This window comes from Triturus cristatus, chromosome 12 (assembly GCF_964204655.1).
Source record: "Triturus cristatus chromosome 12, aTriCri1.1, whole genome shotgun sequence".
NCBI classification, from domain to species: domain Eukaryota; kingdom Metazoa; phylum Chordata; class Amphibia; order Caudata; family Salamandridae; genus Triturus; species Triturus cristatus.
This window is the reverse complement of record NC_140595.1, coordinates 529,703,374-529,729,324: the sequence shown is the minus strand read 5'-3', so window position 1 is coordinate 529,729,324 and position 25,951 is coordinate 529,703,374. Positions and strand designations below refer to the sequence as shown.

Below are 25,951 nucleotides of genomic sequence, written 5' to 3'. Positions count from 1 at the left end.
AGAGGCCATGCAAAATGGAACGACAGGCCTGCCATTGCAGCCTGTGTAAGTTGGTGCATGCACCACTTACTTAAGATATAGGTTTACTTTATCTAAGGGTCACTACACTTAAAACCTATAAGTCACCCCTATAGCAGGCCTTAACAATCCTGAAGGCAGTTTGCTTGGTTCTAAGTGAGAGGGTGCCACTGCATGAGCAGAACACCCCTGCAGCCTACAGAGTCCATTCTCTCGGGTTGTTAGTGCAGCAGCCATTTACGACAAATAGAGTGGCATTATGCAACCACGTGATGATCAACTCTAAAACGGCTGAAAGCATCCCGATCATGTTTGGTGTCGAACATCGTGGAATTTTACGCCCAACCGGTAACCGGTGTGGGAGGTATGATTCCACCCCTCAGAAGCGAGCTTTGTTGTTCCCGGTACTAGCCTTCTAGTCCCGGGCAGCACAAAATGGTTGCTGCCGACCAGAGACACGTTTCAGCCCTCCTGCTGCTGAGCCAAGCTCGAGCAGAGGAAGGTGGAACGATAGGCATCCTGTCACAGGGAGGTGAGACCACCTACCAGACTGGATTTAGTGTATTAGGGCTGTGTGGGTGCGCTTGCCAGCAACCGAAAGTCTGCATGAGGGGCAAATTTGGTAACGCTGTGCTTAGTCCAGTTCAAACCAGTCCTGGGAACCGTTGGCTCCTGCTCTGGCGCAAAACTGCACAAAGGACATGGGAGTAACCTCCCCACTGTCCAGACCCTCCCCTGGGAGGGTCCTCTGAATCTGTCTAACCCTCTCCCATGGGTACATAAGGGCTTACCTGGCTGCAGGACCCTAGATTTGACGTGGACCAGATTCTGAACCATAAACCACTGAACTTTGATCGTCTGGATACTCTGGACTTAGCTGGACTTCGTTTGGGCGAGACTTCGTTTCCTCTTAGTCTGAAGCATCGTCCGTGCCCATGCACCATACAGGCTCTGTGCAGGACCTGTGGAGCATCAAGGACAACTGAGGATATCTCCTTTGGAGTGAAGAAGTCACTCCCATGCATCTGCAGGCACCACATCACGACTGACCAGTCTGCTGCTCCTGAGCTCCTACGGACTCCGAAGGCTCCAGCAACACAGGAGGTGGGTTTCTACATCCCGCAAGGTCCGAGCTGCCCTTTTACCAAGTTTGAGGCCAGAATCCCTCATGGGGGCTGCAGTACCCGTACCCCTGTGCACCGCGTTCATTTGCAAGTGCATATGCTTGTTGGCGTTTTCCGAACCAGTGCACTGGGCTCCAAGTAGCCCCAACCTCTGGCACCATTTCCTACCAAGAACTACGGCCTTCTGTGCTCCATGGACTGCTGTTTGGTGAAATCGCTCAAGGTCCTCTCGCGAATCCTGTGCCTCCTGCCAGAGGGTTCATTTGAAGGTCAACTTTGCTTTTTCTTGGGCTCCCCTGGTAGCTCCAGGCTTCCCATGGCTCCCATGTGTTTGGTGAGTCTCCTGGACCTTGCTGGTCCGAACCATAACCTTCCTTGACCTTACGCGTGGGTTGCCATTGCCAAGGCTTGTTGGTGCTCCCGCTGGACACCGACCCTTCAGCACTCAACATCCTTCGTGGGACAGCTCGCATCCGGCTTCTGGTCATCCTCGATGTCTTCTGGTCCCTGTAGCTGCAGAGTCAAGAACTCCCTCCATTAACCTGAAGCACCTGACATCGGTGGGCATTCGTCTACCAAGCCCTTGGTCACTCCTGAGTGACCCAGACTCTGTCCCCTCTGCTTTCTGGTACTCTTCAACAAGAATCCACCTTTGGATTCTAACGGACACTTTTCTTGCTTCCAACAGTGGCTCTTCTTCAAAGTCCTCCATTGGGTTCGACAGCGGTTTCAAACGCCACTTCAGGCCTATGCACCCGGCTTCCCTGGGATAGGTAACTCTGGTACTACGGTATCCACGAGTGGGGTGGCTCTCCAACCTCCTAACTTCCATGGAGTTTCTTTGAAGTCCACTAGGAAGGGTCCTTAAACTTTAAAACTTCAACTGCGACTTCCCCATAGAATTCTACGGAGCACGCGGTCGTGTTCCCACACTGCACCCGTTCTCCGTGGGGTCCCTTACTCACCTTGGGTTTTTCCTTGGGGCGAAGCAATTTTACATCTTCTAGACACTGTCTTGACTCGAGTCATGGTTCTTATACCAACATTTTAGTATATGGTCTGGTCTTCCCCTGAAGCCCACTGTGTATTAGTGCAATTTACTATTGTTTCTGTGCTATAGTATTGTGTGCTATAGTATTGTGATTATATTCGTGTAGGAGATACTGTGTCGTACTAGAGAGTGATATATTAATAAATACATATTATTATAACTACTGTGTGGTTCTCCTTTCATTTAACCAATACTATAAGGTTGCATTCTGGTAAAACAGGCTGCTTAACATTCCTTCAAGACTAAGCCTGAAGGCTGCTCTCCACAGCTACCACTTGGATAGCTTTCTAAGTTATCTTTGACCTCTTAAATCACCATAAAGGTTGTTTGGACTGGTGCAAGGTGCTCACTTTAATTAGTGGACAGCATATACCAAGCCAACGTCTCACAAGTACTCAGCCACTGAAAAACATAGCTCCAAAAATCTGATAAAGCTGGGCAGGTAAAACATACATGAAACCAATCTCCTATGTCATGCCCACATTTAAAACAAACCTCGGATATTGAAGGAAACATTTTGTGTAGACGAGATGGTGTATAGTCGAGGAGCCATTTTGAAAAGAAAGCCATTCTTTTAAAGTTGGCTCCTCTAATGGCTTTATGGGCCCATTAATTATAAAAATGTCCAGGTATATAAATCGATTTTACACCCAGTGGAAGCCTAAATTTTATTCAAAGCTATTGGTGCTATTTTGAAATGGAGTTATTGCTGCAATATGTAAGACCAGTTGCCAACTCCTTTTATGCCACTGATATAGTATGCCTGGCTAATCGTGGAGCCTAATGCATTCCTTGGAGGTCAGATCTTTTGCATAAAATGGTAAAATTGATGAGAGGAAAAACAAATGTAGAAGGGATTGCCGGATTACTCAGTTTCAACTGACCCCAGGGTTTCATGATTCCAGCATCCAAGAAAACCTTGACTCAGTGGAACCCCACCTTTTCCCAGTCTTTAATACTCACCTTCTATAGCTGGAAGCCCAATAGGCTGCAGTCTCTTATCAGCATAGAATTGGGAAAAGTGAAACTCTTCTTTCATTTGGATGTGCCTACAAATAACAATACAAAAACCAAAGGAAATGATGGACGGAGTGTTCAACATTGCAAGCACTCACCCCCAGTCAACTGATCTGGGTTTAATCCATCACCGTTCTTTAGCTCACTCTGCCACCCCAGTTCAGACATGGCCATATGCAAATCAGTCTGACCCTATGCCTCATGGGAACAGTCCAGCCCGAACTGCCAAGCCATGTCTTCCCTGGACCGGAAACAAGCTTCCTAGGACCAGCTTCTGGCATTTCAGCCGTCTTCAGCCAGGCTTACTTGAATTCAGTGGCAAAGTGAGCAAGGGACTCACGTCTGAGCATACCCTGCCAACTTATGGTGAACAAAGCAAAAACCAAAGGAAATGATGGACGGAGTGTTGAACATTGCAAGCACTCACCCCCAGTCAACTGATCTGGGTTTAATCCATCACCGTTCTTTAGCCCACTCCCCCACCCCAGTTCAGACATGGCCATATGCAAATCAGTCTGACCCTGTGCTTCATGGGAACAATCCAGCCCGAACTGCCAAGCCATGTCTTCCCTGGACCGGAAACAAGCTTCCTAGCAATAACAATATGCAGGAGTTTTTACCAGTTGCGTTTCGGGAGTTTGGGAATTTTAAGATAGGAGGAAAACCAAATATTCTCTAGGATCATTTGCTCAAGCTAAAAGTTGTTGCAGAAATTCTAAGGTGCTACTGCCTGAACTTTCCAATCTAGGAATGCAGCCTGATAGAATTTGTATTTTTTAAAGTGGGGCAGTGAAAGGCCCCAGTCCTCGATATTCAATTGTAATGTTTCCACTTTAGTGCAGGTTTTCTTTCCGTCCCCCTCAAATTGTTGCAGCATCTAGGGGAACCTTAACATTACGTTGGAAAATATAAAAAGAAAAAGTGGGAGAATCATCATTTTGACTAATTCTATACGTCCGATAATTGAAAGGGGAAAAGATCGCCATTGACGTAATAACTTCTGAGCTGTGATAAGAATTGGTAAGTAGTTAAGTTGGTATAGTTCCAAAAAGTCATGAGATACATAAACTCCCAGATATCTGATAGCACCTGAAGCCTGAAATTGTGCTCGCATGTCGATGGGCAGAGCAAGTTCGGAGCAACTGAACAAGAGGGCTTATGACTTCATCTGGTTAATTCTACACCCCCCCTAAATCCGAGAATGTTTTAATTTTGGCAAAATCTCTAGTAACATTTCGTTCTTCCGTGTCCAGATACAAAATCAAGTAGTTGGCAAACAACTTAAGTTTGGATGCCCCAAGCAGCAGTGCCCTGATTTGAGGATCTTGCCACAGGGCTGTAGCCAGCAGTTCAATAAAAAGTGATAATAGCACAGGGGATTTAGGGAATCCCTGGTGAGTGCCGCGATTGACTGACAATGCTCCTGCTGTGTGTGAGTTTACAATGACTTTGGCTTCTGCCTTGCGATATAGGTTTTCCAGGAGCCTTGCCAACTTCAAAGGAAACTTAAACTGATGTAAAATGGCGAATAGAATCTCCCATTTAACTAAGTCAAAGGCTTTTTCTGCGTCTATCATATTAACAGACACTTTAACTTTGTTGTTCGTGAAGTAGTCAATAGTTTTTAACAGGAAGTTAGTGTTGTTCTAAATTGTTATCCCTGGTAGAAAATTGCACTGGTCACTATGGACGACCTCTTGCGCTAATGGGGTTATTCTAGAAGCAATGATCTTTGTGAGTAACTTGTAATCATTGTTTAAAAGGCTTATGAACCTGGTTTATCGGCCAGTTTTTTCCCCTAAAAAGCAAACTATTGCAGCCTCTGTAAAGGAGCTAGGCACCTCACAGCCCTCGAGTATTTCATCGAACAGTTTGACTAACAATTACGCAGTCCGAGCCATGAAAATGTTATATATCTCAGTGGGCAGCCATCACTCCCACATGCTTTCCCATTTGGAGAGGTCTTTATGGCTCCCTGAACTTCAATAAGTGTGATAGGAGCCACAACCTGAGTCTGTGATTCCTACTGAGAGTGGGCAAATCGATTGCCCCAAGATATTCACTAATTATTTCTGGGGAAACAGTGGATGAAGAGGCGTACAGCTTAGTATAATGTATTAGGAAAACCCGATCTATATCTTCAGACTGATCTGCCGTCCTTCCCCTGGCCTTGTCATTAATTGAGTTAATGGATGCTTTATTGCGCCTTTTCTTTACTGACCAGGCCAGAAATCTCCCAGCATCCACGCTCTCTTCATAGTATTGTTGAAGGTATGTATTCTGATTTACAACTGCCTGAGACACATAATGTTCTTTTAAGCACTGTTTGGCTTCCTTCAGTCTAGACCCTGATGTCTGGGAATAGCATGCCAAAAGTGCCTGTGTTGCATGTCTCTCAAACTGAAAATGTAGAGGCCGAACCAATGTTCCTCTCTAAGAATTCCGCGAGGTTGGATTGCATGATTGTTACCCAGCCAGTATCGGTTAACAGCGTTTTATCTAGCACCCAGCGTGGTTATTGTTCTCGTTTACTATTCATGTTTATTTCTGTGACGCAACTGAATGATCCAAAAAGGGATTTGTAAGTATAAGAGAGTTTCCCCTGGTTCATTGGTGTGAAATTAAGAAATGAAAACAATCCTCGAGGATGAATTTAACCTTTTGGAGAAGCAGGAATTACTGAGTTTGTGGATACTGGCATCGCCAGGGATCAACCAGGGCTAGATCCATGCCCATTTTAGCCAGAAACCTGGAGGCTCTAGGTTTGTTCTGCAATTTATTCTTACGAGACAAATCCAACCTTATATCTCATAGAATGTTGAAATCCACCCCCCATCACCAAAAGAAGTGAAAGTGGAAGAAGAAAAGCCATAAAAGCTGCCTATATGAAAGGATTGGCGCTCTGCTTTCAGACTCTCTATAATCCAGCTTGCTTTGAGGTCCCCAAAAACCTGATACACTTACCCCGTAAAGTCCTGCGTGATCAGATTTGCCACCACCCTAACCGCTGCTCCGGCAGACGCAAAGAATGCTTCCGAAATGAAACTCCCTGTCTTAGGGAATTTGGATTGGGTTTTGGGGGAGGGGGGGGTAGGAGGTTGAATATGACACAGCCCCTCAAGGGAGTTTCACTGGCAGGGGCAAGCTGTCAGCCAGAGGACAAGGGTCATGTGAGTGCTGCCTGATGTAATGTACTAGGCGGCATGGACTATCCCGCATTGGTGATGCAAGGTTTTTACTGGGTTGCTGTTTTTGTCTTTTATATTCTTAAAATGGTATTAGTGAGTATGCGTCGCATTGCATGTCCAAGGATAGAAGATCTGCCCAATGCGATGTAGACTCTGTGAGGAAGTTGGACTCCGCGCAAGCATGGAAGGATGTGGACTCCACCTGTGCACGGTCATGTTATAGGGGAATGGTGCGAGGAGTTTACCATGCCAGAAAACATTTAAAAGCATACATGAACAGTATACTTTGTTGCATTGCCTCTTCAGAAGCTAGAAGTGTTACTTGGAGGCCCTTGGTGTTAATGAAGGTAGTTTTTTCCATTTGCTGCAGTAACACGTTTTGAGCAGCTTCTAAGCATGGGAAATCATGCTAAGAAGCGGGCATAAGAGGGGAATGAAGAAGACAGGTCTTTGGAGCACAGGATAAAGATTGTCCTACAGAGAAAGTCAGCGATTATAGCTCCTCAACCTACTACTCCTCCTAATAGGGAATACCAGTCTTCTAATTCCTGTTCGTAGAAACAGGAAAGTGTGTAGCTGATTCCCTCTGAATTAAGGGGCAAATATATTGATAAGTGGATGTTGCCTGAAATCCTGTTGCAGATGAAGCAGAATATGGGGTTCCCTGATGAGGATTTACCCAGTACCTCATAATAATCAGTTTTGAAGCAATTTCAGAAGCCTGTATCCTTGGGACATCTCATTCACCAACATGCTGTGGATGTGATAAAAAGGAACTGAAGATATCTGGATAAAATCAATGTTACTAGGCTTTAGACACTTGTAAGAGGTAGAGAAGACTATGCCAGAATCAAATCATTTCAGCTTTATTTCGGCCACTCGGGCCATAAAAGAGTATAGTAGAATAAACATACAATAAAAAATACATGTTGCGCGCCATATGTTAAAATACATCAATTAAGAGTTACAGCATAACAATGGGAAAAAAATGTTCAATCACCGTGTTTGGATTTTATGCAGCGATTACGGTTAATCCACATAGCTGTTAAGAATTTCGCAACTGCAAATACTGTGGGTGCAGATAGATCGGTTTTTAAAATTCTATAAGCTGGAATATGCTGCTTAAAGCCCAGATTTTTTAGAAGTGGAAGGATCCAATATCTCCTTGATCTATGATAGGCTCGACAAAAGAAAATTATATGCAAGTCAGACTCAGATGGGTGGCCACATGCTGGGCATTGTGATGCTGAATTTGATTGCGACCAAGTGGCAGTGTGAGCTCCTAGAGGCAAAGTACCATAACGCCATTGTAGATAAAGTTTCCTAGTTAGCGTTGATTCAATGTCATCTAGGACTGGTTCCCAGTAGTATGTGTCTTTAAATTCCAGAAAATGCTCAGTTAAGCACCAGGCCCTAGCCTTCATAGATAAAACACGTAGATTGTGCTCATAATAGGCCTGAGAAATGATTTTGCGGGAGGTCGTTCGGCATACATTAGCTGGGTCAGACCACAAATCGGGTCCTCCTATTAACTCGCAAGAATGTTTAACGTAGAGGTAGAGAAGACTATGCCAGAATCAGTTTTAGTGGATTCCTTTGTGGCCAGTCTGATGGGTGGATATCCATGGCGAAGGAAAGTTCCATAAAGACAAGACGGAAAAGAAGATTGACTCAGCACTGAAGAAATCCTGTGCTGGATGTAGCCCATTTAGCAACGAGAGCTGGGATATATGGGGCATATGCTACCACGTCCCTTATTACAATAATCTAAGTGCTTTTCAAGGAGGTACATGAGGGGGATCGAGTGACTCAGCACTTCTTGAAGCATTGGAGATGCAGGTAGAATTTTTATCCTATATCTCTCTCGATGAAGTGGGACCTTTAGCACAGACTGAAGGAGCCATTATTTTGGCCAGAAGAAACGTTTATTTGAAGGAGTGGCATAAAGATGCGGCAGATAAATCAGTGGCGTTGCATATGCCATTTCAGGAAAGTAGACTGGAACAGGCCTGGAAGATAAATTACATAAGAGTTTCTAATTTTTAAAACATGCACTTGTCTTTTTGATGGAATGTTGGTGGGTATGCCTCAGGTTTGCAATGCTTTTTTTCCAAAGTCTTCCTTTTGTCAGCCCTCAAGAAGGACTGGCCAACAGCAGCAACAACAATTATTTTCTTTTTCCAGGAGATCAAAAAGGAAAATCAGGATCTCCCGTCAGAAACTAGAGCTCCTGACTATGCCACAGAAAGATCTCCTCAAACTGTGGGAAGAAGAATACGATTTTTCCAAGCAGCTTTGGAGGAATATACTTGCGATGCCTGCGTGCATCAAGTGGTGAAGGAAGGGTCCCCTATAGAGTTTCTGGAGACACCATTAGTTTCTGGGATCAAACCTATGCCAGAGCCTTGGGATTTAATACGGAAGGAGGCGTTACAAGCAGAACTTCACAATTTACTGGTGAAAAGAGCTGCTGTTCCAGTCCAAAGACATGTGCAAGGCAAGGGAGTGTATTCAAGGATAGTCGTCATCAGGGATCGAAAAATCCTTTCGAATGTGCAAGCCAGATTCATTTAGGGCGAGCTATTTTTAGGTCCTACTCGCCCTTTCTGGGGAGTAAGAAGACAAACTGACTTTTGACCTCTGTCTCTGAAAGCAGAGGAAATGTGACAAGATAGCAAGATTTAAAGGCATCTTCATTGCTCACAAAGTGAATGAGCAATAAAAATACCTTTAAATCTTGTTAACTTGTCACATTTGCTCTACTTCCAGAAACTGAGGTCAAGATCATTTCAGTTAGGTCGAATACATTATTTAGGTTACTAGACCTGTAGGTCTAGTAAAAATTAAATGATTTTTCGAGCCCTGGGTCATCCTTAAGCCATCAGAAAAATTCAGCTTAATTATAGACCTGAGAAGAGTGAACAATTGGATGATGAGAATTCCTTTGAAAATGGAGATTTTACAGAGGATTATTCCTTTAATTCTTGATATGGCTTTCATGATCACAAATGATCAAACGTATGCATACTTACACATTCCTACCATATAGATGCATCAGAAGTATCTCAAGGGTTTTGGTGTAAAGGGGCACCTTCAGTTATAGGTGTTGCCCTTTCGGATCAAGTCTACCCCAAGGGTGATTATAAAGATGATAGCTCTGTTGGTGGTATTTCTTCTTCTGCAGGGATCAAGTGTATTTCCCTACCTGGATGACTGGCTCCTCCAGGCTCTATCAAGAGAGGATGGTGGGTTCAGGGTCACATGGCTTCGTATGTGTTGCGGATCCATTGGGTGAGACTTCTTATGGTGTCTCTTCAAACAAATCCAGGGCATCACCCTGTAACAGACCTATTCAGAGGACAGCTACAGTGGTGGCTGAAACAGGAATCCTTGAGCTAGCAATTTCCTCCACAATCTTCTCCAGAAATAGCAATAAAAATGGATACCAGCCCTTTAGGTGAGAGGACATTGGTGAGGAGCAAGAAAGCTCAGGGAAGATGGTCAACAAATGACAAGAAAAAGACATCGAATAGGAAGGAATTATCAGCTATCCTTCAAGCAATTCTGTATTGCTGTATGAACATTCTAAATCATCATATTATTCTCAGGACAGAGGTTCACATATGACACAACAGAGGTGTCATATGTGAACAGAAGGGGGGGGGTCTACTTTCCTCAGTCTGGTTGCATTGAAGATTGGAGGTTGGGCATAGAATCATAATGGGGTAGCAAAATATAATAACCAACAATTAGTAGAGGCTTCTTATCTTCCCAAAACCTTTATCTCATCCCATTAATGTTCTCACAAATATGCCAGAGGTTTGGTACTCCGCTACCAAGGTTCTTCTCTCAATCGCAGGATCCAGAAGCATGGGGGTTAGATGCGCTTTCTTCGACTTGGCCTCCTCGGCTGCTGCATGTGTTCCCGCCTATTCAGCTCATCCCTTGACTTACTGAGATACAGAAGAAAACAGCAGAGGTCCTAGTGGTAATCTCATTTTGGCCCTGTTGCACCTGGTTTACCCTGTAAAGTCTTGGGCCATTCTTCCTTTCTGGAGAATCCCGTAAACTCCGTGTCCTCTCGGATCAGTGGGGTGTCTTCCTCTTCAGAAGCTGGCTCTATCAGTCTGGTGGTTGGGAGGACTGGGCTTTGGAGGAGAGGGGTACCAGATTGTATATCAGGAATCATTCTGGGTTCCAGGCACCCCTCTACTTTAAAGCCCTACGACAAACACTGGTTCAATTTTCAGGAAGGGTGCTCCTCTAGATCTATGTCCCAGTAGAGTGCGAGATTGCTGCTATTGTACAATGTCTGCTGGATGGTTTTCAGAAAGAGTTGACTGTTACAACCTTAAGGGCCCAGTGAGAAGCCATCCATCAAAGCATTCAGAGACCCTCGGTCTGGATTTAGCATAGATTTTGATTTGGTGTTGAGTCTACTGCAAAGTTTTTCTATATTAACCACCTACCTTTAGACCTGATCGTCCACATTGGGATCTGAATCTGGTCCCTAAGGCTCTGCAGGAAGTACCCTTTGAACCTCTCAATTTCGTTGATTTAAAGTACTTGTCATTTAAGGTGACATTTTTATTGGCTGTCGCCTCAGCAAGGAGATTTGGTGAGCTTGGCGCCTAACTATGTAAACTTCCTTTGGTAAAGATACTGGAGGATGAGTTTTGTTTAAACATAATCAGACTTTTCTCCCTACGTTGGCTTACAAGATGCTTAGGAAACATGAGATGTTGCTGCCTGTGTTTTTTCCATCTCCATCTTCTAAGGAGGAGGAACTCTCTCACCACTGGATGTAAAGAGGGCAGTGGAGATTCATCACCATAGATCTTCTGAGTATAGGAAATCGGAACATTTCTTTGTGACTTTTGTTAGAGTTAACAAAGCTCAGAAGGCATCTTATATCATGTTGAGTAGAAAGATCATGGCAATGAGTGTTAGCTTACTCTTTGGCTAATGTCCCTTTACCTGATGGAATACAGGGAAAACCACTAGGAGGGTGGCAGCCTCATCGCCAGAAGCCCAGGCAGTTCCCATGTCAGAAATCTTTCAGACAGTCACTTGGGCTTCAGCTCAAACGTTTGTTAAACACTACTGTATTGAGAATGTAATAGAGGGCAAATGCTTTGGGGGCAAATGTGTTAAATGCATTTTTTCTGCACAATTTGACTCTGTATTTGTTGCAATGATTAAAACTGCGCACGCGTGACTAGTGTATTGTTTCAATTATATGTAAATTTAAGATGGTTGGTTAAGTAGCCCAGCTTATGCTCGGGTAATCCTCAAAAGTAATGATGGGGACATGGGACACAGGGATAATGAGATTTACAGCTAAGTAACTGGGCAGAATGATTACATCACATCCTGCCCTCTGTCAAAGGCACCATCTACAAGGCTTTACATCCATAGAACAGAAGCTTAGCAGGAATAATATAAAAACAGTTCATGAAACAAATATCTGTGGCTTCACTGCTGTAGTTACCCAAATTACACGGAGGTGCTCACATCACTTCCTGAAAATAGCAAGCCCCAGCCTAGAGACACCAAACCTAGGGCACCTACTGCCCGTGGGGGAGAGGGCAAAAGGCTGGAGTGTGACAAGGAAGGGTATGTAACAGCCTATCATCATTCAGATGTCAATAAATCACAGTTTGATAAAAATGAATGCCAATTAGTTAGATAACACTAAATATCTTGTGAGCGTGTGCTTTACAAATACAAATGATGTTTTGACCGACTTAACACAACACACGAAAAACAGATTTTTGAATCAATGTAACAGCTGTATTGTAACAGACAAAGTCCATTTCATGCAAGCACTTTCACTAAAAGCAAATTGCACATTAAACAGAAGGCGCACGCAATGCTTCAACATAATTACAGAAATGTCCAAATGTTAGTGGAAAATGAAAGTATCAGCCCTGCAAATGTCAGCCAGGAAGAGCTCTTTATATTCTGCCCAAGAGGCCTTCATCACCCTTGTCGACTGCCCCTATAAAGGAAAAGAATTGGCAAAGCCAATAGGTCTTGCTTTTGGGACTTATCAGATTTGCCAATGGTTGTAGTAATATGTCAATGTATATACATTTTATGTAAGTGAAGATACATTGTTAACATTTGTAAACTCTCTTTGCTTCAGTTCAATTGTGCATTGTAATTGTATTTTTACTAGGTATTGGCAAAGCTAAGAGGCCTCAGCACTAATTAATTGGCTGAGCTGTTGGGTTTGCAAGTTCTTGTATGGTGCATCTGATCAGAGTTGCCTTTAGGTGTCTGGGTGAGTTCTGGTGGTGGGAGGGTTTTCATTATGGTAATGATTGAGAGCTCTAGAGTGGAGGGTGTATGTTGAGTGAGGCAGTGGACCATTTACAGGGTCCAGATTACTTGCTCATCCAATCCTTGGCCTATTTATGCAGCGTAGAAAATGATGGTCACAGGCATCATTTGAATTTACCAATTCTAAATATTTACAACAAAATTATTGTTGTTGCTCATTTATATCAAACTGCTAACGAGCAATCCTAAAGTCAATAGGTCTGTTTTTTTAGGCATATGTTTTTGTTGTATGTATATATAGATGCAGTAGCAGAAAACTCACAAAGCGGCGCTGGTCAGGCAGCATGCTGTGTAAAGCACAGAATGTGATTCATATGTTTTAAGTCACACCCTTAATTGATTAAGCTACACCCCTTTTTGGGACCACACCCACACACCTTTTTCATTCTATTTGAAGCACTTTGGTCCCCAAAATGTTTTTGCCTGCAGACAGCTAAAAGATGTCTCGTAGCCAAGGAAGACAAGTTGTAATGTTGTAAAACTGTGGAGTCACTGGAGTAAAATCTAATACTTGTCGAGCAGAAGAGGGAGCGATTTATTTATTTATTTTTCACATTTATAAAGCGCACTGTTACCCAGAGGTGTCCTGGCGCTGATTGACAGTGAGTGTATGAAACAAGTGATTAGTGTGAAAAGAGCCACGTCTTTAAGGCCCTCCTGAAGGGCAAGAGGTCCGGCAGTTGTCTAAGGTGCAGTGGCAGAGAATTTCATGCCTTAGCTGCACCTAGGGAGAAACTCCTCCCACCCCAGCGAGCTTTCCTGACTCTGGGGATGACTACCAGACCCTGCTCTGCTGACCTCAGCAGTCTTTTAGGTCTGTGCCATTGAAAAAGTTGAGAAATGCAGTGGGGTCCCAGGCCATGCAGGGCCTTGAATGCTATGCAAAGAGATTTGAAGATAATTCTCTTGCGAACTGGTAGCCAGTGTAGTTTTACCAGATCCTGTGACACTGAGGCAAATTTAGGTGTGCCTGTAATCAGTCGGGCTGCCGCATTCTGCAAAGTTTGGAGTTTGTTGAGAAGCCCCTGTTGGGCATTCAACAATAAGCTGTTGCAGTAGTCTAGTCGCGACATCACTAGACCTATGACCACCGTCTTCTTGTATTCGTCAGCAAGAAAAGGCAAAACTTTCCGAATAGTTTTTAGGGCGAAGTGAGTAGCTGAGGAGAGTGCATTGATTTGAGGTCTGAAGGACAACAAATCGTCCATCAGAACACCCAGATTTTTAACCTTCCAGACCGGAGCTGGGGGGATGCCCATTTCCTCCGGCCACCAGCACGGGGACCAGAAGTTATCTCTGGACCCAAAAAGCAACACTTCGGTTTTAGCTGAATTAAGTTTAAGGCAGTTTTGCGCCATCCAATTACTGACTTCCCGCATACAGCCTCTGAACCTTTCCACGGTGCAGTCTGTTTCCCCCGGTAGTACTGAAACTACTATCTGAGTGTCATCCGCGTATGATGTTAACTTGAAGCCAAAAGATCTGATGACCGGTGCCAGGGTGGAGACGTATACATTAAAAAGGGTAGGGCTCAAGGAGGACCCCTGAGGGACTCCGCAGGGAAGCACGAAAGGGGTAGATTCATAGTCCCCCAGCGCCACCTTTTGAGTCCTGCTGGACAAAAAGGCATTCAAGATTGTGAGCGCATTTCCTTGAATGCCACTAGCCCTGAGCCGATCCACAAGTATCTTGTGGTGGACCGTATCAAAGGCTGCGGACAGGTCCAGCAGGATCAGGGCGGCTCTGCCTCCTGCATCCATCACTGTTCTTACGTCCTCTGCTGATTTGATCAATGCAGATTCGGTGCTATGGCCCGCCCGAAATCCATGTTGAGATGGATCCAGGCTCTGACCTGTCTTCAAGAAGGCGCTCAGCTGCGAGTTTAGAATACCCTCTAGGATTTTTGCTGGAAGTGGCAACCTGGCAATAGGCCGGTAGTTGTTCAAGTCGGTCAGCTCCAGATTTGGTTTCTTCAACAAGGGAAGGATGGAAGCTTGTTTCCAACGTGAAGGGAACTCCCTCGTGTCCAGCATAGCATTGAACAGTGGAGTGAGACCTGCGGCCACAGTCGATGAGGCAAGTTTGGCCACACTGGCTGGGCAGGGGTCATTAGGGGAGCCAGATTTTATCCGTTGAAGACGGTTTTTCACCTCCTCCTCCCTAATGGGAGAGAAGTTCAATAGCCTAGGCGAGTTGCTATCTGCCTCTAAGTTGGTTTCTGGAGCGGCCATCTTGGCACGAGTGTCTAATGGAAGGAAGATGTTTTCTACCTTATTCTGAAAGAATTTCGCCAAGTCTTCACATAGTTTGCGACTGGGAGGTATCTCCACTGGTTTGGGGGCCGCCAGGGACGATACTGTGCGGAACAGTTCCATGGAGGAATTACCGGCCTCCCTAATGCGTTTTGAAAAAAACTCATGTTTAGCTTCTTGAATCGCGAGTTTATACCTTTTCAACTCTGCGTTGAGAAGCTTCCTATCCTCCTCTTTATAGTTCTTCCGCCAGAGTCTTTCCTGTTTTTTGCAAAGCATTTTATGGTCCCTGATATGTTCAGAGTACCACGGTGCCGAGGGGTTAGAGCGTGTGGAGTGATACGTTTTAGGAGGGGCTAGGTTAAGGCAGGCAGCCTCCAACCAGCTCGTATAGGCAGTGGCAGCATCTTCCAGGTGGACTGGGGGGGGCTCCATGGAGATTTTAAGCAAGTTTTCTAAGGCCTCTCCATCTATGTTTTTCCACCTCCTGATCACTCTAGGGGGGTTCAGGACTTTACTACATCTGGGAGGCGTGGCTAAGGTAATTTCAAATTGCACCACCGAATGATCAGACCAGGAAACCGGTTGAACTGCAATGAGTTCTAGGTTGGGAAGATTAGAAAAAATCCCATCTAAGGTGTGTCCTGCCCTGTGGGTCGAGCCGGTGACCCTTTGGTTCAGCTCCATACCGTGCATCAGTTCTATTAGGTCTCTCGTGTCCGAGTCAGAATCACACTCCAGATGAAAGTTAAAGTCTGCTAGCAGAGTAAAGGTCTTAGCGCAAAGCGCTTCTTCTAACAGACCACTGAGTGCAGGGAGGAACGGGGCTTTGGGTCCTGGGGGCCTGTAGATCAAGCCACCCTTGAGAGTTTGATGGTTGGACAGAGTAAAGTTGTAAGTAAGTGATTCGAATAAATCCGTAGTGGCCGACTGGAAGGATCCTCTGATCGAGTTGTGATAGATAATAACAAGACCTCCTCCCCTTTTACTTTCTCTGTTTTGGACAAAGCACTGGTACTCAGGGGGGGTGGCCTTAACAACATCTGGGCCTGAGGCTGCGTCAGTCCAGGACTCAGTGATAAATGCTATCAGAGATTTGGTTTCGATAATAAGCTCCGCTAACTCTGAACTATGTTTCACCAGGGATCTGGCATTCAATAGCATGCATTTAATTGCTGCGTGTTCTTTCCTCATCCTAGGAATAGGTAGGGCAGTGAGAGGAGTTACTAGATTGCCGACCTAACAAGGGGAGAGCCTGTCCACAATTGATGGAGCACTGAGGGGGAAGTATCTCCTCCTGCAGTTCCAGGATCACGCAACCCGGGCTCCTGCATTTGCGCCACAGAGCCAGGAGAGTGTCACGGCTGTAAATGTGACCGCTCAAGTTGTTCCTTGACCCAGGACCAGGGGTTCCGGTACTAGGCGCGGGACCGGCGCGGACGGGCGCAGACGGGCTTGCCTTTGGCGAGCCTTCGGCGCGCCGCCGGCGCGCCCGCTGCGCTCGTCCGCTGCGCTTCCTGAAAAAGGTGGCCATTTAATCCTAATCAGGTGGGGAGGGGCGGAGCACTGGTCTGAACGCCCAGCTCGTCTGGAGGAGGGCGGGACAAGGGCTACAGGACAGGGGTTCAAGCCCCAAAAGTGCAAATAGTGCAGTTAAAATCAAAGAGCAGTAAAAACGATAATTTTAAAACAAAGCAATCAGCAATGTAAAAAGCACGATCACAAACAGGCAATTTACGGAGCATAGAGTCCCGGCTTCCGCCTCAGGACCGTAACATACCCACACTGACAATCGCACACTCGCTCTGCAGCTTCTGTGGGAGGATGGGAGACAGCTGGGGTTGCGGGTTTAGTGGGGGTTAGGAGGGGAGAGCCTGACCTGCACTGTGACACCCCAGGTAGTGTTTGTGGGTCCCAGGGCTCTTGGTGCAACCCCGCACCTATAATAATGGAGCTGCAGTATTTGTTCCCTGGTGATATTTATCCAGAAGTCGTGCAGGTCATTTGCTCCCTGACAAAGATCCAAATATCATCAGCTTCTCTGCAAGCCAAGCGCAAAGAGAGAAACATGAGAGAAAGACAGTAGCGTGGGGTAGGGCTAAAGCAACATGGAGGGCTGGGCTGCAAAAAAATCACAGGGGTTGGGGAAGAAACCGAGGATGGAGGAAGCAACACAGGGGTGCGGTTGGGGGTGAGCCATAAGCAAAGTGATGCAGGAAGGGAAGTAATCAAGCGGAGAGTTAAAGTAACATGGGGTTTGGTGGGAGGAAAAGTGAATGGGCAAGAGAGCAACAGGAGTACTAGAGGGAGGAGCATGCTGGCAAAGTAGAGAGCACAGCATGGAGGGTGGATAGATAGCACACTAGAGTGATAGCTGGAAAACACATACACTCTCATAGGATGCTTGAACAAAAGGAAATCAGTAGTGCCTGAAAAAGTGAGCAGTGTTTAAGACACAATAATGTGTCCATGCTCCAGGAGAAGAACAAACACAAGAAAGGGAAGGATATCCCACAAGCAAATGAGAGTAACATTGAAGCCAACCAATGGTAAGTAATGGAGGGTCAATAAGCCCACTGTAATCTAACAAAAGACACACAATTGATGGACGGAATGCAGAACAAATCAAAACATTCACCCCCAGTCAAGAGATCTGGGTTAAAATCCATAATTCTTTTGCTCACCATGCCACCTCAGTTTAGACCTGGCCATATGCAAATCAGTCTGGACCCTGTGCCTCATGGGAACAGCCCAGCCCGAACTGCCAAGCCAGGTCCTCCTTGGACTGGAAACAAGCATCCTAGGACCGGTTTCGGGGTTTCACCCGGGACCCACGTCTGGGCACACAAGGGACACGGAGGACTTGGCATGGAGAGCAAAAGAATGATGGATTTAACCCAGATCTCTTGACTGGGGTGAATGTTTTGATTTGTTCTGCATTCCATCCATCAATTGTGTGTCTTTCACTGTAATCTAACAACATTTCTCACAGCACACAATGCATGTGCTGTCTAGTAGTTAAGACCTAATTGAGAAGGGGCACTCGAGCAACAGTAAAATGTAAAACAATAGAAGACATATCCACCCACTCATGGTAGGTATTGAAGGTTTTTCACCAATGTGCTCCAGGCCATAAACAATCAGTCTTTCTAAAGGATTTTGCATAAGACATACTCTCACTGTTCCCCCAACATGAAGTGACAATGTTGTTCTACACAGAGAACAAAACACAGAAAATAGCATGCCCTGAAGCGTCACAAGAATACACTGTATACCACATCAGGACTTGATAATATTTCATGATCACAATGAACCCAGCCAATGCAGCCAACATGTCTTTCATGAGGTTGACCTCTTTAGGGCTGTAATGACACACAGTTACAGTATATATATTGGTCTATTCATGCCAGTTGGTTACAACGTAAAGAGTGATAAAAAATGGACCCACAACCAAGTCCATATCAAAAATGCTCGAATCAAGCAATTAAAAACAAACCAAAATAGAAAAGGTGCCACCATGTTGTGAAATACTAGAGAATGGATACCTCAACCCAGAATACATTGTACTTGCACCATAAACGCATCAAGAGCAGAATAAAAAGAACAGAACCCAATATAGCATGCACATCAAAGTCCCGTAATAAGGACAAAGTGTTGAAAAATACCCATCTAATCAAATTCCATCTGTAGAATTGGAATAAAAACTGGAACATTGTGGGGCTGAAGTCTTTGTTACGTAAAATAACTCACTGCAAAAAGGGACTATCATAGTCATTTAGAATCTTCACTAAGAATTTCTAAATAGAGACTCTAAGCTGGAATTGAAATGAACTTACTAAGTGTCACAGCAAATCACCAAGTTATAAGTCGTTAAGTCCCAGTCTGCAGTTTAATGTAATGTCAATGTTTACTTTTCCAAATGTGTAGATGACGGAGATTGATAATATCTAAACAAAAAAGGAAACATCCTTATAACAAAGCATGCAAGTGAAAAGATATCAATGAACAATACTTGAAAATATAGTTGTTAGAAATGGGGTCTCTAGTTGGCAGTGGTTTACACCCTGTCCAAATAGGAACCGTCACTTTAGTCAGGGTAAGGGAGTCACGCAGCTAAGATAACCCCTGCTCACTCCCTTGGTAGGTTGGCACGAGCAGTCAGGCTTATCTCAGAGGCAATGTGTAAAGCATTTGTACATACACACAGTAACACAGTGAAAACACTACAATAGGAGTCCTCACCAGTTTAAAAAATAGCCAATTTTTATCTAAATAAAACAAGACCGAAACAACAAAAATCCAATATACACAAGTCAAAATATCACTTTTAAAAGGTTACGCAAGTTTAGTCCATATACAATCAATGGATGCTTTCATTTTAACACAAAGTACAATAAATGTGTCAAAAATAAAAGACGGTGGGTGGCGCAGGGGAGGTGAGGCACCAGAAAAGCAAAGCGATGTGTCGGTTCCTTACTACACAGGGGAGGTGATGCGTTGGTTCCTTACTGGCAGGGGTGGTGAGGCTTTGGCTCCTTACTGCTAGGCAGGGGAACTGATGTGTCGTTTCTGGACACGAGGCCTCGGTTCCTTACTGCGCCGCGGTGCTGATGAAGAGTTGGCGCTGCAGGATGATGCGTTGAAAATCTAGACGGACTGCGTCGATGCGACATCAGTGATGTTGGTGCTGGATTGATTTCACAGCTGCAAGGCAGGTGCTATGTCAATTCTTCAGCCGCGAGCAGGTTCTGCATCGGAGTGGGTGTCACGGACGTCAGTGACACAGTGCTCGGGACTCACGTTGCAGCGTTTCTTTTGACGCACTGCAATGAAGATGTAGGGCCTGCGGTGAAAGCCGTGGTCCATGCTTCCAGCGGGAACCACGCTTTGATGCAGGCAGCGGCGATGTGTCGATATTTGGCAGCGGTGCATCGAGAAGACAGGAGATGAAAGTAGATGTGGGAATTTTCTCCATAAGATCACCAGCTCACACTTCCAAGGGTCCAGGAACTGCATTTGGAACCACTTGGCAAGTCAGGACTCTCAGCAGAAGAGCTTAGGCACTGGCCGGTGAAGTCGTCGATGGCCCTGAGACTTCTTAACAGGAGGAGAGTATGCACAAGCCCTTGGAGAACCTTGGAAGCAGGTTGTAGAAAGCAAAGTCTAGCCCTTTCCCTTCCAGGACAGAAGCAGCAAGCAGCAGGCCAGGAAAACAAAACAGGCAGGCAGAGTGGCAGTCCCTCCTACAGCAGAATGCCCTCAGTCCAGACGTGTTCTGATTTTGGGGTGTCAGAGGTCCAATACTTATACCCCTTTCTGCCTAGAAAGTAGGCAAACGTCAAAGGAAAGTCTTTGCAGTGCACACAATCATGCCTTTCCCTGACCTGGCTAAAGACACACTAAAGGGGGGTGGAGACAGCTTTGTGTGAGGGCAGGCACAGCCCTGTTCAGGTGTCAGCTCAGGAAGGCTCATCAGCCTGGTGATAGGCCATCAGGATATGCAAGGCACACCTAAACTCCCTTTTTGTGATTGTCTAGAGTGAATGCACAGGAGCCCAACTGTCAGCCAACCCAGACATGTATTCTACAGACAGGCAGAGGCACAGAATAGTTAAGCAAGAAAATGGCCACTTTCTAAAAGTGGCATTTTCAAATACGCAATTTAAAACCCAACTTCGCCAAAAGATTTATTTTTAAATGATATGAGTTCAGAGACCCTAAACTCAAAATCTCTATCTACTGCCAATGAGAAATAACACTTAAAGATATTTCAAGGCAATCCCCATGTTACCCTATGGGAGAGATATTCCTTGCAATAGTGAAAAACGAAATTAGCAGTATGCCACTATTAGGACATGTAAAGCACACCAGTACATGTCCTACCTTTTAAATACAGTGTACCCTGCAGGCTGTCTTGAGGCTACCTTAGGGGTGCTTACATGTAGTAAAAGGGAAAGTTTGGGCCTGGCAAGTGGGTGCACTTGCCAGGTCAAAATGGCACTCACAAACACTGCAGTGGCAGGTCTCAGACAGGTTTGCAGGGCTACTCATGTGGGTGGCCCAGTGCTACAGGCCCACTAGTGGTATTTGACTTCCGGCGCTGGGCACATCTGGTACACTTTACTAGGGACTTACTAGTAAATGAAATATGCCAATCATAGATAAACCAATCACCAATACAATTTAGCCAGAGAGCATATCCACTTTAGCACTGGTTAGCAGTAGTAAAGTGCCCAGAGTCCTAAAGCCACCAAAAACAGGTCAGACAAAATACCCTGCAAAAAGGTCCAGGTCCAACAATAGAGATGTCCCAAATATAGCTAGTGATTACAAGGGCAATGTACTTACTTACAAGATGAAGACTAGGTACTATGTCCACGAGCCAAAGTGCTAAATTCCATGTAGTGTATTCAGGGCAAAAAAGTGCCTTAATCCTGTGCAAAATGTATCCATCCTAGGACTGTAAAAAAGAAAATTAAATATCCTAATAAGCAAATAAACAGATCTACACCTGCCCAAAGCAGAAAAATGCCCATAATGGTTACTAGAACCTTGTTCGTATATGCGTTCACCCTAAAGATAGGGGCGTATATATGGATTGTGTACTCTGTACCCATAACCATTAGTCCCACACAGGTCATCAAAAAGCACCAAAAAACATGCAAATACTAAAACAATAGTACAATACGTATGTGATAAAGACTTCAGTCCTACAGTGTTCAGTTTTTACTCCAGTTCTCCACTTTTAATTCATCTAGATTTATTATTGTTTGCCACCTTCTCCTGTTTACAAGACTTTTATGTGTCTGCAATATGGAGTTCTGTTCTTTTATTCTGCTCTGGATACATTTATGGTGCAACTACAAGGTATTCTGGGTTGATGTATCCATGCACTAGTATTTCGGGACGTTTTCTATTTACAGTTTATTTTTACTTGTTTTTTTTGGGCACTTTTGGCATGATCTTGGTTGTTGATCTGTTTTATCATTCTTCACAGTGTAACCAACTAGCATGATTAGACCAATAGATATACGATACCTGTGTGGAATTACAGCCCTGAGTAAGTAATCTTGACAAAACATGTTTTGGCTGTATCAGCTGTGTTCGTTGTGATCATGAAATATTATCAAATCTATGATCTTCTGCACAGAAGTCATACAAAAATTATATGTCCTGAATAAACGGATTGACCCCTTTCAGGTTGGTGGTGGATTGAAAGGTCTTCCTGTTCAGTTCAGACATGGCCATATGAGCTAAAGAATGATGATGGATTAAACCCTGATCAGTTGACTGGGGGTGAGTGCTTGCAATGTTCAACACTCCGTCCATCATCCCCTTTGGTTTTGCTTTGTTCGCCCTAGGTTGGCAGGATATGCCCAGACGTGGGTCCCTTGCTCACTTTGCCACTGGATTCAAGCTAGCCTGGCTGATGACGGCTGATTAGCCAGAAACCGGTCCCAGGATGCTTGTTTCCGGTCCAGGGAAGACATGGCTTGGCATTTCGGGCTGGACTGTTCCCATGAGGCACAGGGTCAGACTGATTTGCATATGGCCATGTCTGAACTGGGGTGGCGGAGTGAGCTAAAGAATGATGATGGATTAAACCCAGATCAGTTGACTGGGCGTGAGTGCTTGCAATATTCAACACTCCGTCCATCATCCCCTTTGGTTTTGCTTCAAGGACAACAGAGCATTATTTCAGCTTACTGTCTTTGATGCACCCTAAATGCTAACATTATTTCGGCATAATGACTCGGTGGCCTTGCAACTGATCTTGGTGTTACCTTTGGTGCCGGTGACAAAAAAATGAGCCCTCACTTATCGTTTAAGTGACATTTTGGCTCACCGTGTGGCTGCAGTATCAAGTGGCGCTTTGTTGTCAGAAGTGTAAAGGTTTGCGTGTTTTAAACTTGCATAGTCCATCCAGGACATTATACATGCTATAGCATCAATTACGCATGATATGAGAGACCCCTGAATGCGGAGTTGACATATAGGTTCAGAGTGTCATTTTTGCCCTCATGTCCTCTTAGAGTGGAGATCAGGTGCGCATGCTCCTCATCAGGACTCCAGTTTTGCCCTGATTCACATTTTGGGTGTCTCACGAGGTGGCTTTGAGGCACTTCACCAATTTTTAAGTAGATTGCTTGAGGTTTTGTTGTTGCATTTTAATCCCACTTTGTGCTCTACAGTCTCCGGTAAAATGATTTTCCTTCCCACATACCGAACTGGTCTTGCCTTTCAACGGGCAGGTGGCATCACCAGTTAGAGTATTCCCACAATATCCACAGGTTTTGTTAGGCTTCTTGAGTGACAGCTTGCACGCTGCCATGCTCATGTTAGACACTACCTCTACTGGTTCCATCTTGATGGGTCGGGAGGTCACCAAAGTTTCCATATGCGCAGCACAGACCTACTTGAGATCATGGATTCTGCCACAAGTGAGCAATGCAGGTAGAGTAATCTTTTCTTGGCATAGGATCTCACATCTTAGTTGTGATGAATGACAGCCTTGAATTATATGAGCTCTAATTTCCTTGTTGGTGTTGTCTAGTTCAAGCAAACCTAGCAAGACTGCTCAAGCAGGCATAAAAAGTGTTGAGGGGTTAATTGGGGCTATGCTTAGGCTATGCTATGCTTAGGCTGTGGAGGAATTAACCGCTGTTAGTCCAGTTTTGTCTTCAGATCAGTCTCTTCATGGCAGACAAGTAGTTATCAAAACTGGCCACACGTCTTCCAACGAGATGCCACAGAGAAAGTGGCAGAGCGCATGTCAAACAGTTGAATCACAGTGGCAGCACTAGGCAGCATAGTATCAGATCTTGTGTGGCCAGTGGCAGGTAATACACAGTACTGTTCAACAACACACCATCTATCACAGTCTGTGGCCATGACTTCCCCAGGGTGCCCTCTGTGAATTGCCTCTTAGGCGGCTTCAAGATCTCTTCAGGACACCCATATATGAATTATGTGGCAACGTTTGCATTAGCTGGTCACCTAGAGCATCAGCGCACACTGCTCTCAAAACACTAAAGTGAGCACTGTTTTCAATCCTACCAGCCTCTGTGATGAAATTGGCATCTGGTTTAATTTATAGTGACCAGCTCCCATCTGCTTGCTGCCTGCTCCCCATGAGGCATCTTGTTCAAACTTGATTGCCTACATCAGAAAAACTCCCTCTTCTAGAGCCACCTCTTTCTTACATCTAGTCCCCAGCAGCAGTTTGTGCCACGATCGCCATCTCCTCTAAAGCGCTCTGCTCTGACCCTCCCTCTCAAATTCACAGTCTCGGTTTGGAAGTTGAGAAGTCCAATCTCTTAGAAAAAGGAGTACTAGCTCCCTTTATGGTACCCAGGCTGTGTAGGTGTTGCTTCTAGCATTCTGAGAGGTTCCTGCTCTGTTTCATGTCGCTGGGTGACAGCCACCTCATTAGTAACATGCATGCCAACATACCCGATTCAGGCAGGCGACTCATGATTTTTACAGCCAAAATGGCTATAATTCAGCTTTCTCCCATCTGAAATTGCTCATATTTAATGTAAGTGAATGGGAAAAATAAATCCACCCCCCACACTTTTGTTTAAATATCCCTCTATATGCTTTCCCAATGTTGACATGCATGCAGTAATGACTATGATGAGTACGAAATGGACAAAGGGTAATGGAGATTACTAGTGAGTAACCAGGGCATCACTGGACATGACAGACCCCTAAACTGCAGGCCCCCTGGAAAAATACTATAGATAGTGGCAGAATTGCCAGTTGTCCTCCATCTCATTCGGGTGGGGTGCCTGGCAGAGGAGTGGCGGCCAAGACAAAACTCTTGAATACATGTCCAGCACTGCTCAAACAATGAGTAACGTTATCATAAGATAATTTTAACTGTCTTCGAAAAGTACAAAGAAAGAGGCACAACACTTACAACAACAAAAAGGTCGTTTCAGTCGCGATACTGTGTGACGGCTCATCAAACACCGGGTTGCTTAATCCCATGGAGTCCAAAACACCACACATGGAAGAAAGGTAAGAGTGAGTTTCAATAGTGAGCTAAAGTTTGGCACAGCCACGCTCCAATTCCCTTGTTACCTTGTCTGACGCCTCCTCAGTGGCAATTTAGCATTGACAGAAGTGCTGCCGTGTGAGCCAAAGCTAGAAGAGGATACCTGTTTCAGGAGGCATACAAGCGGCATCTATTTTATCCTAAACCCACCTGTCAGGGAGGAGACTTCACGGGGAGTTCAATGAAAGGACAGAAATATCAAAGGGGAGGGACACGGCCAGCCAATGAGCGATAGAGGAAGTGGGAGGCCTTAAAGTAGTAAACAAATCAGACAAGCGCAGGGCACCAGTGATGACGAGGGGGGAGGAGCCCGCGCTACGTAGCCAATGGGAGAGGAAAGAGGCGGTGTTACAGAGACAACACGTTGTGCACAGGAAGGAAAGTGAAAGAATCCTACAACATGTGGGGGTATCGGATATTTTGGGCCGATGAGGATCGTCAGGGGCAGATGAGTTGAGAATAAACGGAAGGGTCATATATTCCGCTTTAGCGTCGGTTGTGACTACAGGAAAGGAAGCATTTACAGGATGAACGAGAAGCGGCGGGTGCGCCCTGGTGGCTCCCGGGGCCCGGCGAAGAGAGGGCGCCTGCAGGGAGACTTGGGGACAGTGTGCGGGACTGAACTTAACCCCTTACTGCAGGAGGTGGCCGTCAGAGAGGAGGCAACGACAGCCTGGGCCGGGGGCTGTAGCCTCAGGACTGGTACAGTTCCTTATCTTATTATCATGCGCAATGCTAAACGATACAGTAATGCTTGATTGATATGTAGATATATAAGAACTGTCACAGCTTGGTTCTTTACGCTATTTCTTCGTCAAATCGTGACTGCTGTAATTTACGACTTGCTTTCATGATCACTACCTATTGTAAATGTCCGAACACCCAGTATTATTATA

The 25,951-nt window shown here is 45.1% G+C and overlaps 2 protein-coding genes across 2 annotated transcripts in view; one reads left to right on the top strand and one right to left on the bottom strand.

Annotated features, from left to right (window-relative positions):
• Positions 1 to 25,078, bottom strand: part of NUDT21 (nudix hydrolase 21) — a 200,835-nt gene extending 175,757 nt beyond the window's left edge. Inside the window, exon 1 of the mRNA XM_085640147.1 lies at positions 24,918 to 25,078. Within this exon, the coding sequence (XP_085496273.1) occupies positions 24,918 to 25,009 (92 nt within the window). The 5' untranslated portion in view covers positions 25,010 to 25,078. The remainder of the gene's footprint in view (positions 1 to 24,917) is intronic.
• A 298-nt stretch (positions 25,079 to 25,376) lies between these two features.
• The window catches only part of OGFOD1 (2-oxoglutarate and iron dependent oxygenase domain containing 1), a 213,997-nt gene continuing 213,422 nt past the window's right edge, over positions 25,377 to 25,951 (top strand). The window contains exon 1 of the mRNA XM_085638720.1: positions 25,377 to 25,757. Coding sequence (XP_085494846.1) covers positions 25,583 to 25,757 — 175 coding nt within the window. The 5' untranslated portion in view covers positions 25,377 to 25,582. The remainder of the gene's footprint in view (positions 25,758 to 25,951) is intronic.